Source organism: Ursus maritimus, unplaced genomic scaffold, assembly GCF_017311325.1.
Source record: "Ursus maritimus isolate PB19 unplaced genomic scaffold, ASM1731132v1 scaffold_15, whole genome shotgun sequence".
NCBI lineage: Eukaryota > Metazoa > Chordata > Mammalia > Carnivora > Ursidae > Ursus > Ursus maritimus.
Genome location: NW_024423897.1, coordinates 46607163 through 46621124, shown reverse-complemented (window position 1 = coordinate 46621124; position 13962 = coordinate 46607163). Strand labels below are relative to the sequence as shown.

The window sequence follows — 13962 nt, the reverse complement described above, 5'->3', positions numbered from 1 at the left end:
CCTCTTTTTACCAAGAGGGATTTTTTTTTTTTAATTTCCTTTTTTTAAATTTATTTTTTGGAAAAAAAGGAACATTTTACTGAACACCTTTAATATGAACTAATGTTAAGGTCAAACATTGCTCTTAAAATTCAGGACTTACATAATGAATTTGATATGACCGCGTTTATTTCAATTTTCTGAAAGGGTAGGAAAAACAAATGTGTTTTGGCATACAGTTTAAAAAAGAAAAAAAAAACCCTTTGAATTATAAGAAGATGGAGTTCAGAAAGTATTCTTCTCTTTTCCTCAAAAGGAATTAGAAGTCAGCATGTTGCTATTGCTCCTTGACATAAAGACAGTGTCTTTGTTCTCTGTCCTGTGTCTCTGCATCCTGCCATGCCATCACAGCAGAGTGTACTGTACACCACTGTAAATGATAAGAGTTTCAATAGGCACTTTAGTGGAATTAAGAAAAATCTAACACTCTTCCACCGTGATGCCACATAGCTATCTTCGTTCTATGTTGTCATGTCAGTAAATTGTATTTAATAGGCCTGAGCTTGTCTCAGTGTGTTTCCAAAATAACAAAACGAAACCAAGCAAGTACACCTAATAGGAATTATCTTGTGTTGGCAGAATAAATCGAAACTGACAATATGATAAATATAGCAACTTGCTAGAAACCAGATAATCAAAGGATTGTGTCCTATAAAGCCTGGTGTGTGTGTGTGTCTGTGTGTGTGCATGCGTGTGTGTGTGTGTGTGTGATTTCTATGTGTGTTTCTTTTTCTTAAATGTCTCCTTTTGGTTGTGTTTTAGCCTTCGCTGCTGCCCTAAGTGACTTTATCAGGGTTATAATTGTCTTCTTCACCAAACATGTCTGCCAAGACTTTAAAGCGGGGTCCCCAGTCTGTCAGATAGTCGTAGTCCTGGTCCGCTTCGGTGGTGAGAGAGTCTATAGAGCTAAGGGAGTCTGCTACTGATCCATTTCCTTCATACGCATATGTTGCCAATGAATCATATGGTGGGGCAGTTGGGTCCACATCATTCTCCTGTAGCCTTTGATTAATGAAATCCCGTATGTCTGTGTTATCTTCCACCGGTGGTCTCTGACGAGGTAAACAGAGAGAGTCTGGCTTTATATCCCTGCGAATTTTGTTATCTTCAATCACTTTTGGATTTCTCAGAGCACCAATGTCGAAAGCCTGGGTGTCCTCCTCCCCACCTCCTTCATCATCATAATGGATAACGTTATCTCTGATGTCTTCTTTAGAGGTCATTAGAGTGTCTTTCTTCTTCTGCCTTCGAAGAGCTACATACAGCACAACGATGGCTAGAATAAGACAAAAATTGCAAATTAAGAATGTAGTTCATATCTCCATAAAATTGATCAGGGCTGGCCAACACGTTATTTTCAAAGTAAACATATTATATAATAAGGATCATATCTCTGTTTACATTGTTCATTGTCTAAGACTCAACTTCATTTTGAAATTGTAGCTATCAATTTTAGCAAAATTTTTCACAAAATCAAGCAATTATAGTCTTATATTTAATTTATATTATATTTAAATATTTGGGTATCAGTTAAAAAGTGTATGTTACAATTTTTTTTAAAAGAATGGTTGTTCTAAGCATATAGAGAGATGTAGAGTGTTGGTATAATAAAACTTGAATATTATAGCCCATAACTAACACATATTATTCATAGCTAAATTTCCCGGTTGCAGCAGTTACTTATATTTCTAATGAAATAAACCCAAATCTTCATGTGACAATCACTTTTAAGAGCAATAAATTTTAAAAAGGAAAGGAAGAAAAAAAGGAAGGAAAGGAGAAAGGAAGGAAAGAAGAGTATAGAATATAAGGGCCTTAGTTTTATAAATCATGTCAACCAAGACCTCTAACTATTTCAATTCTGTGTCCTGCCATATTGAGATATTTTCCAAACCAAATGCTTAGTGTTCAGTTTATGTTCATGAAGCATGATAAAATTTTGGAATACTTAATTTATACACTCTCATAATTTAAATCTTTTTGTTCCTAGTTGATGCACAGGAATGCATTAAATTGAAAGTGTTTATTTCAGGGCACCTGGGAGGCTCTGTTAGTTAAGTGTCTGCCTTCAGCTCAGGGCATGATCTGGGGGGTCCTGGGATTGAGTACCGTGTCAGGGTCCCTACAAAGCAAGGAGACTGCTTCTCCCTCTCCCTATGCTCCTCCCCCTCGCTCAAGCGCACGTGCTTGCGTGCCTACCTGCGTGTTCACGTGCCCGAGCTCTCTTTCTATCTCTATCTCAAATAAATAAATAAAAGCTTTAAAAAAAAAAGGAAGAAAAAGCATTTATTTTCTCTAGAAGTGAACGGGCACAGATTCAAATGATGAAGTCAGCGCTCAGCTTTGCTCATCATAAAAGCCCCTCTCTTCCACAGAGGTGCTCACACGTTGAAAGCCAAAGCGTGTTTGATGTACCGAAGCCGGGTCTGGAAGACTCTCATCATAAGATTAGAAATTAGAGACGATTGCGTGTTGACGAAAGCTCATTTATTCCCTCTTCCTCCACAATTAAAGTTTGACCAGCTGGAAGGAGGGAGGGGATATAGGTAGAGCTTCTGTACAATAGGCCTTGAAGAGGTGTTTAGCTCTCTGCACTCCTCCCATCATTTAGGGAAATCCAAACACTAAAAAGACTGTTGCTCACCCAGAGGGTGAGTGAGAGACTGCAAGCCTCAGAGCGATGCCCTGCCTGTAAAATGACTTTGGAGTTGCTACGACTGAGGAAGGCACTACTAGCTGATGTGTCTGAGGGCCCCCTACAAGATACGTAGGCACCACAAGACGCTCTTGCTTTCCCTCGTCCCAGGAAAGATCTGGAAATGGCTAAGAATAAATGGAAAGATCTGAAGGTGTCTGAGATTGGATAAGGAAGTCCGAGAATAGTTGGATTTTTAAGTACACCCCATGGCAGGACTAGAATTTACCATTGCCTGCTGTATCCCGGCAAGTTCGTGCGCTACAAGTGTGCGAGTGCACTGTGGACGTCAGGGAGCGCTTGGAGGAATGACTGCAGATGGCAGCACGTGCTGCCGCTGACCTGAGCAAGACTGCTCGCTACACTGTAAAAGGGCCAGAGAGGCCAAAGGTGAGCACCCAGAACATGCCAAGTCATGCTAGGTTGATATGGAAATACTCTGGGACTCAGGTGGCTCCTCGACAAGAGAGAAGCATTAAAAAGCAACACTCGATGTGAGGTTAAACGGCTAATTGCTGGTGTTCAATTTCAGATGTGAGAATGTTATTCCGAATCTCCCCTTCTAAGGTTCATATCATCAGCACAGATGTCAGAGATAATGTATCATAAGTTATAAGGATAGAAAGGAAACTTTATTTCTGGACACCAAAGTTACCTGTGTGAAATTAATATCTATACCATGCGAATTGGACCAGAACTGCAATCTCCAAACTACCATGAGCTTCTGACTTGGAGAACGTTCTCCATAAACTATGATATAATGCCTTACTCCACGCTTTACATCCTAGTTGTGTGTGTTTTTTTTTTAATTTTCTATCTTAAGATAAAGGTATGTATCTACATTTGTGAAGCATATGTAAACGAATTCCACAATGCCCAATTGTATATCGGCTGCCTTTTGAATTTAAAGAAATGACTGGCAAAACAGAAAAGCTCTCTCTGGTTTTGTGAATCTGCCAGTGAATTAATAAGTGAAGGGAGGCAGCGTAACAGAATTGATGGAAGAGGGAAACCCCTAAAGTAGATTTATATCAATTCTTACAGAGATGTTACAGAACACATTACCTCGGTCCTTTTTCTTTTGCAGTGTTTCTAGATATTTCGGTGTGTTGTGTTCTAGTGGGAATGGTTAGAATTTTGATGTGAGGAGATGTGAGAAAAGGGGAATAATTACTTTTGGCTGGCAGTTTAAACAGAAAAAAAAAATTGGGGGGTATTTTCACTTTCTCTCCCGCCTTTCCTGCTCTTTCTCTTTTCTTCCTTTATTGAATTGGCATTTGAGAGCTACTGTTCATCTAGTATATTTTTAAAGATTATATAATATCTTATTAGGTGGCAATAATTACTGAATGTAAAATGAATTAAAAAAAAACACTCAAAAAAACCCACTGATGTGAGATATTTGTTACAGAAAATTTCACTGTGGCAAGGGCAACAAACTGTTATTAGTCGAAAATCCCCAAGGACTTGAACATAGTTCTGTGTTCTGATGTTATTCATTTATTCCTAGTGGTATATAGACACGAGATATTACATAGAAAATTACCATTAATAAAAATATCATTCAATAGAGATCATTTTCCTTCTATCCAGATGTGACATCTCAATGAAGAAAAACCTGATTTACATGGCAAATTGTGAAGAGAGAGGCACAGAGGAGAGAGAGAGATGGAGAGAGAGAGATGTGATTGATATTGAAACCAACCTAGGAGTATAACAATGCACAGGAGGATTGCAATCAAAGCCCCAGTGCTGAGTCCCACAGGTAGAAAAATTGCTTCCACATTACAAGACAGGATGGTACCATCAGAGTCACATCTACAAACTCGAATAGTCATTGTGTTTGTGCTGCTTTGCACAGGATAGCTGCTGTCTTCTATTACAACAGGGAGGAAATACAACTCTTGCTGCCTGCGGCTGTATCCATTTCTTCGGGTCTCAATTCCAGCTGTGTTGTCTACAAAACATGACAATTGTGATAAGAGGGTTACTAAAAGCTTCGCTTCAAATCTTAAAGTTGGTATCAAACAGTAGGAAGCCCTTCCTGCATCAGCAAAATGCATCCATATTTTAATTCTTCCTTTTATTATTATGAAAGCCACCAAATGTAATCAAATGTATCAAAATAACCCTTAGGAAAAGAAGAAACATTAATCTTGTCCGGTGTAAGAATTAAATTTTCAATTCAGAAAGAACATAAAACTGTTTATAAGACTAGAAGTATGTTGTGTTGACCCATTTGTGTGTGTGTGCGTGTGTGTTGACCCATATTTTTTTAACATCAAAATCTCATTGAGAAAAAAATACATCTGTGGGTGTTTTCTTACATGGTAGAAGAGCAGAGATTACAAAGAATGAGTCTGCAAAATATCTCACCTAAGAACCTATTCATTAAAATACAACAAATGTCAATTTAGCAACTGATTTTTTATTTTTCCCAGATCTGTATCTATGATATATATGGTAAATATATATATACATATATATAGTACACGTATACATATATATATGTATACATGTATATACATATATCTTTCACTTTTGTACATTAGTTAGTATAACAAAAATGGAAAAGAAAATAAAGTGTGTTAAAAACATCAAGATTCATTAACAATTTTAAATATAATAAATTATAATAATAAATTATAATAATCACTACTTTAATATAAGCACAAATTTAATTCATTTTAATTCTGACAAAATCAACAACATTTACTGTTTACTTAGAATAATTCAAGGCAATAAATATTTTAAATTTTATATAAATGCAATTAATACTGCTATTGAAAGTATCATTTTGCATGGATTTGTTCTTTATTTCTTTTATTTCTACACATAGAAGTGGGAAGTTGGTTTTATTCATAACACCATTTCATTTTGTGTCTATTAAAATAACTCCTAGAAATATTTTGCTATTTTAAAAAATGTGTTAATATTTAGTTTATTATAGCCATACATGATACCCACTTTGGAATCATGGAAACTAATTTTAGAAATATATATTACTCATTAAAATACATGTATGTCAGAAAAATATTACTATCTCAATAATATTCCATTCATCTCTTTGTATATTCTAGATTCAATAACTAAATATTAGGCAGCTTCTCTAGACTCATTTCAATAGAAACGCGAAGTTGAGAAAACTTTACTTGATAAGACTGTTTTACATGGGAAGATGACTTGGTTATTACATAAAGGATATTTTTTAATTGAAAAAAAACCAAAATGCCAAATGTCGATTATAATACTCCTTATGAGACTTAGTAATGCTGGGTACTTATGATGACAGTAGGAATAAAGAAATGGGGACTAGTTGAATTAACATTGAAATCTTCAGCAACGGATTGAATGCTTGAGTCTGAGGAAAAGGAACAGTCAGGACTGAAGTTTGAAATCTGAAGATTATTAATAAAAATAGGGGCTGGAGAAACTGATATATTTACCCTTGAGGTGTCATGGATTCAATGTTGCTGAATGCATTATATCAAAAGGCATCCTACACTTTTGTTATGTTTACAGTAGCCCCCTCCCCCATTATCCACAGTTCTACTTTCTCTGATTTCAGTTGTCCCAAGTCAACTTTGGCCTGAAAGCAGATGATCCACTTTTTGATGTACAATCCAAAAGTCATTTCATCTCATCACGTAAGCATTTTATTATCTTATGTCATCACAAGAAGAAGGGTGAGTATAATACAAAATAGTTTAAGAAAGAAAGAGATCATATTTACATAAATTTTATTAGAGTATATTGTTACACTTGTTCTATTCTTATTGCTGTTAATAACTTACTGTGCCTAATTTATAAATCAAACTTTATCATAGGTATGTGTATATAGTAAAAGACATATATATACAGGGTTCAGTACTCTCCATGGTTTGGTTTCAGGCATCCACTGGGTGCCTTGGACCATATCCCCCAACAGAAGAGGGGGGATTACTGTATTTTCAATCTGTTCTTATTATTGATATACGGCCATAAAAAATCCATTGTGCTGTTCATGGTGGGGAAAAAAGATATTAAACCTCATGACCACTGTTAAAATAGTTTCTACTGAAGAACAGGTAACGTTAATCTATATCATATAAACTATAAATATATATGCACACAATGGAGTTATTTGGCAATAAGAAAGAAGGAAATATTTTCATTCGTGATAAAATGAATTAACCTGGAAGGCATTGTGCTAAGTCATATAAGCCAGACAGAGAAAGAGAAATGCTGCACATGGTAACATTTATATGTGGAATCTAAAAAAGATTAAAAAAAAAAAAAGGAACTCCTAAAAACAGACAGTAGAAATGTGGTTGTCAGGGGCCGGGGGTGGAGAAAATGGGGAAAGATTGGTAAAAAGATACAAACTCTTAATTATAAGATGAATAAAGCCTGAGGATCTAATGTATAACACGGTGACTATAGTTGATACCATTGTATTATAGAATTGAAATTTGCTAAGTGAGTAGAACTTAAACCCCAGGGGGGAAAATAATTTAATAAGGTAAATATGTGAGATGAAAAGAAAGTTTCTATTCAGTTTTTTAAAACTTACACTTAAAATATAACAAGATAAAACAGGGACTATAGTAAATGGCAAATGAATAGCAATGTTCAAGCTGTGAGAACACACGATGCTATGAGGCAAAATGATCTGATTCTTATTGTCATGATTAATCAGATATAGATTCTCCAGCAAAAATACAATGGAGGAAATAGTCGACTTATGTTCCTGGATGATGTGACCATCTACCTTGTTGCCCAAGCCAGGGATCTGGAAGTCTGATTAGTCTTCTTCTCCAATATATTTACATATGGATTCTATGCAATCTAGCATCAAGCCCTATGAATTCTGTCTCTATCCATTTATCTCCATTAGCCATTATCCTAATCTAATACTCTCACCCACTCCTGCAATAGCATCAGAAGTAATCCTATATCCTCCTATTGTCTTTTCCACACTACAACCAAACTGATCGTCCTAATGCAAATCTGAACATAATATGCTCTTGTAAATCTTTCAAAGACTTCTGAAGTCATTGGATTTAAGTTATAATCCTTTCAAATGTCTTGTAATTAGGGTGACCACATGGTCTGATTTGTCTTGGACAGCCCTATTTTATGTGAGCTGTTTTAATTAAAATTACTAATATTGTCCACTTCTATTCTCTAAAGTGTTCTAGTTTTCATAACAAAATATGTGGTCTCTTTACTTGTAAGGCTTTTCATATTTGGGACCCTGTTGTGTTTATAGCCATTCCTCACATTACACCATTGGATGAAGCAAATCCTCAATTTCCTTCTGTGACAAAATGTCTGATTTCTTTCCTCTAAATATTTGCAGAAACGTAAATTTCTCAGACATCCTTTTACTTCTGTCCATCATCATTATCATCATCATTATCTCATCACAACTGGTTCATTTGTTCTATAAGCATAGAATTTAGTAAGAATTTAGCTTTTTACTATCTAATATTATGAACTCAGATGTTTCTAATCCCAATTTCATAACTATGGAAACTTAGAAGGGATAAAATATCCACAAGTCACAGAACTAATAATTTAAGAACTGACCAGTACTTAATTTTAATATTTGTAATCCAGTGTCCATTGTACTTTTGTAGTGAGCGTAACAGTAGCAGACGTGATAGTATTAGTAGCAATAGCGGTGGCGGTGATGGTAGCAGTGTTGGTGTTAGATATGAAAGTGCAGATATGATGGTAGAGGTGGTAACTAAAATGACCTTGGGTATTGTTAAGGATTTGCATGCATTATTTTATTTAATATAAATACTATGAGGTTGATTCAGTTCAACTATGAGTTTAAAATTATTTAGTTAATACATTGAGAATCTGCCATTGAGGACATCATGGAGTGGGAATGAAAACGTCTGTCATTCTAATTACAAAGCCTGTTATTCTTTTTTTTTTTTTTTAAATAACACACAGTGCAGCTCAGGTTAAGAATAACAGGCTTTGCCAACTTGGAAATGCAAGTTGGCAAAGCCTATTATTCTTAACCTGAGCTGCACTGTGTGTTATTCAAATAAACCAGTTACTAAGAAGTTACCTATTAGTTTGTGCAAGTAATGTGCATGTGGAACAAATGATATATTTAAAACACAGAAAACATTCAATTTCCCAGATAGGCTGTTTTTGCTTGACTCATTAAGGGACTGTCCACATTATAAATGGAAGCAATTTGCCTCATTAGATACAATCTATATAGGTTAAATATTTAATTTACTGCTAGCTATAGAATTTTGTATTTCTCATATATGGATTTCCATATTTTGTGAACTTGAGTGCTTTTAGAAAAACATTGATTTCTACCTTTGTGTCCTTCTACAAAGTTACATGATAAGAGGTAGGTTTTTTTATGTGGTTAAACTTACTTCTGAAGTCACGGACTGTAAAATTTGGTTTGATGGCAGCTTCAGGTGATAATCTAAAGGAGAATTGCTGCCCAGCAGGTGAAAGATCTCGGTCTGCAGCGCTGACTATCTGAATTATCTGAAACAAAGTTGAGATGAAACTTGAAGTCAGTCATGAGTTTCAAAGGGAACTTTACATACACCGGGCTAATAAGTTTATTCAATGATGCATGCAAGGAGGTAGAAATGACATTTTTAGGATTCATATCAGTGGGCCAATTATTTACAAATAATTTTTATGACCAAATATCTAAACATTTATAGTTCATAATGGCAGGTACAATCGTAGGGTATGGGCCAATTCCAAATCAATATCTGCATAACTAAAAAACTTAACACCATTGAAAATTCTCACTAATAAGCAAAATAAAATTAAAATGCACTTGCTTGCATTTTAAACTAAATAAAATAAATGCTTTCTAACCCAAATATGAAAATGCTTACTGGAAAGAAAATCTCTGATTATTTAAAAGCCCTTGCGATAGCAAAATTTTAGTACAGTTTTGTTTGTGAGGATGAGTTTTATTTTCTTAAATAAATAAAATGATGAGAAAGAGAAATACAAAGGATGTATATCTGTTTTTGTCCTTATATTTGTTTTCCTCCAATGAGCAAGAATACTAAATGTATTTTCATAAAGTTTTTTTTTTTTTTTAAGAAGTAAGCACTAACAACCCGGTTTCAGAATTTTTCCTAAATAGCTTCCACAGGTTGTATGTTTAGTAGTTAAAATTCTGATACTTCAAGAATATGCCCTTAAGAATTTGGAGATTAAAAATAACTTCTGAGAGCCAAACTGTGAAATTGATAATTAACTACATAGATAAGCAAATTATAATAGCTTTGAGGTTGTGTTTATTAACATATCCAATGGCTTTGCATCAGAAAGAATTTCAGGAAATATGTGTAGAAGAGAGTGAGAGCAGAGTACTGCTCAGGTGATCCCTCTCTTAGACTAAACTTGACTTTCCCAGAAGAAGACCTTACATTTCAAGTACTCTATCTTGGTCACAGTGGGCAAAAGCTTACATCATGTGTTCTTAGACTGATGCCATTAAACATGTGATTTATTTTTTTAAATATGTGATTTATTTATTATTTTTTGTTTTCATTCCATGGCTAAAACTCAATCTTATTACTATGATCTACTCCCCCCCCCATAGAGTTGTGTGCATGTGCACATGCATAGACAATCACACACTCACACAGAAACATATATACTGTGACTTTGAGGGCCTGGTGTCATATTAATAATTTCACAAATTAGTTTTCTAATGAGAATTTCAGTTCCCTGGTTCAGTGTGAATCAGTCACAATTCTGTAAAACTTCAATTTACATAACTCTACATAAACTCATATGCTCAGTCAGATCACTATATCCCATCCATAAATTTTCTGTAAATTATTAGGGGATTGGTTTGCCAGGTGTTTTGTTTTGTTTTGCCTTTAACTACTATCAGCAAGCATAATCATTTACTAAATGAAAGTTGTTTGACATCAAAAAATATCAAGAACATAACTTTAGAATGAAGCAATGTCCTTTCAAACAGCAGACAGAGCAGAAAGTTTTGGGATAAACAGGCACTTATCTGGAATTGACACTTGGGAGTCATTGCCCTAAGGAAAAAAAAACTCTCATACTTCAGGAATTCACTATATATATATCACTGTTGACTTAGATAGCATCATCTTTCTCTCTTTTCTCTTTTGTCTCTTCATAGATAACACATACATACATATAAAAATACATACATAAACATGCATACATATTCGATTATAGGCCAGAAAAGATAGTCAGTTCCTATACATAGTTCCTAGACAATGGGCAGAATACCTGGGGTCAAGAGCAGAAAATGCTCACATACCATATTCCCTGAAAACTCAAGTAACATTTCAGGGCTGCTCTTTGTACATAAATGTGACCCAGTAGAAAACCCAATAGGTATTTATTAGAAAAAGAACGTCCAAGGATCCCACAGATTGCTTACCACTTTGCCCACATGTAAGAAAACCAAGTTATCTTGGGTCATTTCTACTTTTCCCAACTTTTTAAACTCTTTAATTTACTAGACAAGCAGAGAAGCATCAAATAGAGTTCTATTTCCAAAGGACTTTCATTTTGTGCATTACAAGAGTCTGATTGATGGAAAAAAATTAATATCCCTAACTATCTAAAAAAAATAGAAGATTGGGGTTTGGGGCTGAGGGTGGTGGGATCTGGAAAGTGAGAATTTGGCTAAGTTGTGGAATTTCAGAAAACTTCTTGTAACTTCTCAAATAACCAAATTGGTTTATTATTTGCTTAAACATTTATGCGTCGACTCTTCTAGACACCAAAGTAGGCACTGGCCTTAGCCCATGTAAATTGTGGGTACATTTAAGGTGATAAAGGGTTAAAACTTTGTTTTAATGCATCTCTGTGTCTATTCAAAATTAAGGATGCAAATTTATCAATTGGGAAATCTGACTAAATAAGTCATGTTGTAATAAAATTAATACTTCCCCCAAGTTATCAAAGATTAGAGCTGTACAGTCCACTAGAAGTTTCTATACTGATGGAAATATTCTATATCTATATGGACAAAAAATGGTAGCCACTTATTACATACAGCCATTGAACAACTGACATGTGGCTAGTATGAATGAGAACACTGATTTTTAATTTTATTTAATTTTAATTTAATAGCTACATAGATAGTGGGCATCATAGGATTAGGATTATGGGACGGATTTTCTACAAAGCATTATAAAACATTAGAATTGAAACAAATACTGAAGACTGAAGAATAACTTTTTTCAATAAAGATATTGTTTCAAATATTAAGGTTTTTTTCAGTAAGAATTAAAACTTCAAATTTACTTAAATGAAGAGTTATGCTATTTAAAGGTGATTAAAATACAAAGCGAACCAAGCATACTGATATATTTTTCCTTTGGAACTTAGGTGCACAGTATGGGATTAATCATATTCTTATTTCATGACATACTCTCATCATGTGCTCATGCTTGATTCATTCATTATATCATATCATGTCATCATACCACATTATATTATTTTATTCATTCATCTATAATAGTCTAGAAAAAAAACTGGGTACCCAACACCATTCACATTAAATCTAGGATTTGACAGTAACTTTCATAACCATGTGGTCCTCCCTCATGACATCTCCCACTAGAACCAGAGCAATATTGACTTAATAAGGAAAATGTAAGTCCGAGATTTCGAATAGCCCAGATTTCTACTCAAGGCCACCGGAGAAAGAAGCCTTACATTTTTAATGGGCTACAGTGCTTTTCTGTACCCCTTCATAAAGCATGTGAGCAAAGCAAGAAACACTCTAGAAGAATGCACTCTAAAGTTGTTTGCTTACTGGGTTTATAGTCACAGATTCCATAGAAATTCCATAGTAAAGGGATAGGAAACATAGCAGATCCGCAATCCTAGACTTTTTAGTTATATGAAGAATATTCAGTAGGCCATCATCACTTTTTCCCTTGGGATGTTACTTTTACATCCATAAATGCACCCTTAATTTATAAGTTTACTATCTCTTGTGGGTTTTTTTTTTTTTTATGAAAACATATGATCCAGGGGGGAAAAATCTATCTATCATTATCAATGTCAATATTGATATCAATGTTGGGGTGTGTGTGCATGCATTTATGTATGGTCCTATACCCTGAAACATATGCATATAGTAGGTCTTTATATGCTATTAGTTAACAATATTGATAAGATACCTGTCCTGGTTTGGCATTTTCACACACAGCTGTCTCATATGGCACAGATATTTCTGGAGGAAATTCATTGACATCTAAGACATTAATCAATATGTTGACTTTACTGCTTAATAATGGGTTACCTGTTGAAAACATAAAAAGAGAACAGACAATTACAAAATCAGGTCAGTTATTGCTCTTATAGTAAATCATATTAAACTTTTTTTTTATTTTTTAAAAACATTTATTTATTTATTTCGGAGAGAGAGGGAGTGTGTGTGAGGCTTGGGACGGGTGTACAGAGGGAGAGAGAGAGAAGCAGACTCTCCACTGACTGCGGAGACCAAGGAAGGGCTGCATCCCAGGACCCTGAGATCATGACCTGAGCCGAAATCAAGAATCAAAGGCTTAACCGACTAAGCCACCCAGGCATGCCTTAAACTTTTTTTTTTTAATCAGCCATTATAAAGAATCCAAACAATCCTTCCTTTATGGGCAACTGTGAAGTGTGCCAAATAGAAATGACAAAAGGATGGCTAAGTATGGTATCAATGTTTTGCTGTTGGAGCATTAGCGGTACACTGTACCAGCGTTCATCCCTGAAACTCACTCACCACCAAAGTTGAGGTCAACTATCTGGCTAGTATTTTATCAGACATGTAGCCATCATACCAGAGTTAGTTCACAGAACCAATCTTCACCAATTGTGGTAATTTTCACTGGACAAAATGTGTCTAAATAAAAAACTTTATTGGGTGGGACCATCTACATATTTAAAAAGTTCTCTCAAAATGATTCTTCCTAAAAATGATGATAAATTACAAGGAAAATGAAGGAGAGAGGACTTTTTATAAAGATTTAAAAAACAGACTTAAGGAAGCAGAAGACATAGATTATGGGAAGCTAGGGATACACCCTGAAATGACTTGCTGGAGATAAGAAAAGAAAGAATAAACAAGATTTTCTTCCTACAGTATATTTAAAAAAAAGTGTTGTTTGAAAAAGTGCCAAAGTCCCAGCACAAGTTTTAGCCCCAACCCTTGATACATTACCTGCCTCTCTGTCGTTTGTTGA

General features: G+C 34.8%; 1 protein-coding gene across 2 annotated transcripts in view; it reads right to left on the bottom strand.

Annotated features, from left to right (window-relative positions):
* Positions 1–815: 815 nt before the first annotated feature.
* The window catches only part of CDH12 (cadherin 12), a 256933-nt gene continuing 243786 nt past the window's right edge, over positions 816–13962 (bottom strand). For both annotated transcript variants that reach the window (XM_040630527.1, XM_040630529.1), the window contains 4 exons: positions 12910–13031; positions 9127–9244; positions 4440–4691; positions 816–1315 (listed from right to left, as the gene is read on the bottom strand). In XM_040630527.1, coding sequence (XP_040486461.1) covers positions 816–1315; positions 4440–4691; positions 9127–9244; positions 12910–13031 — 992 coding nt within the window. The remainder of the gene's footprint in view (positions 1316–4439; positions 4692–9126; positions 9245–12909; positions 13032–13962) is intronic.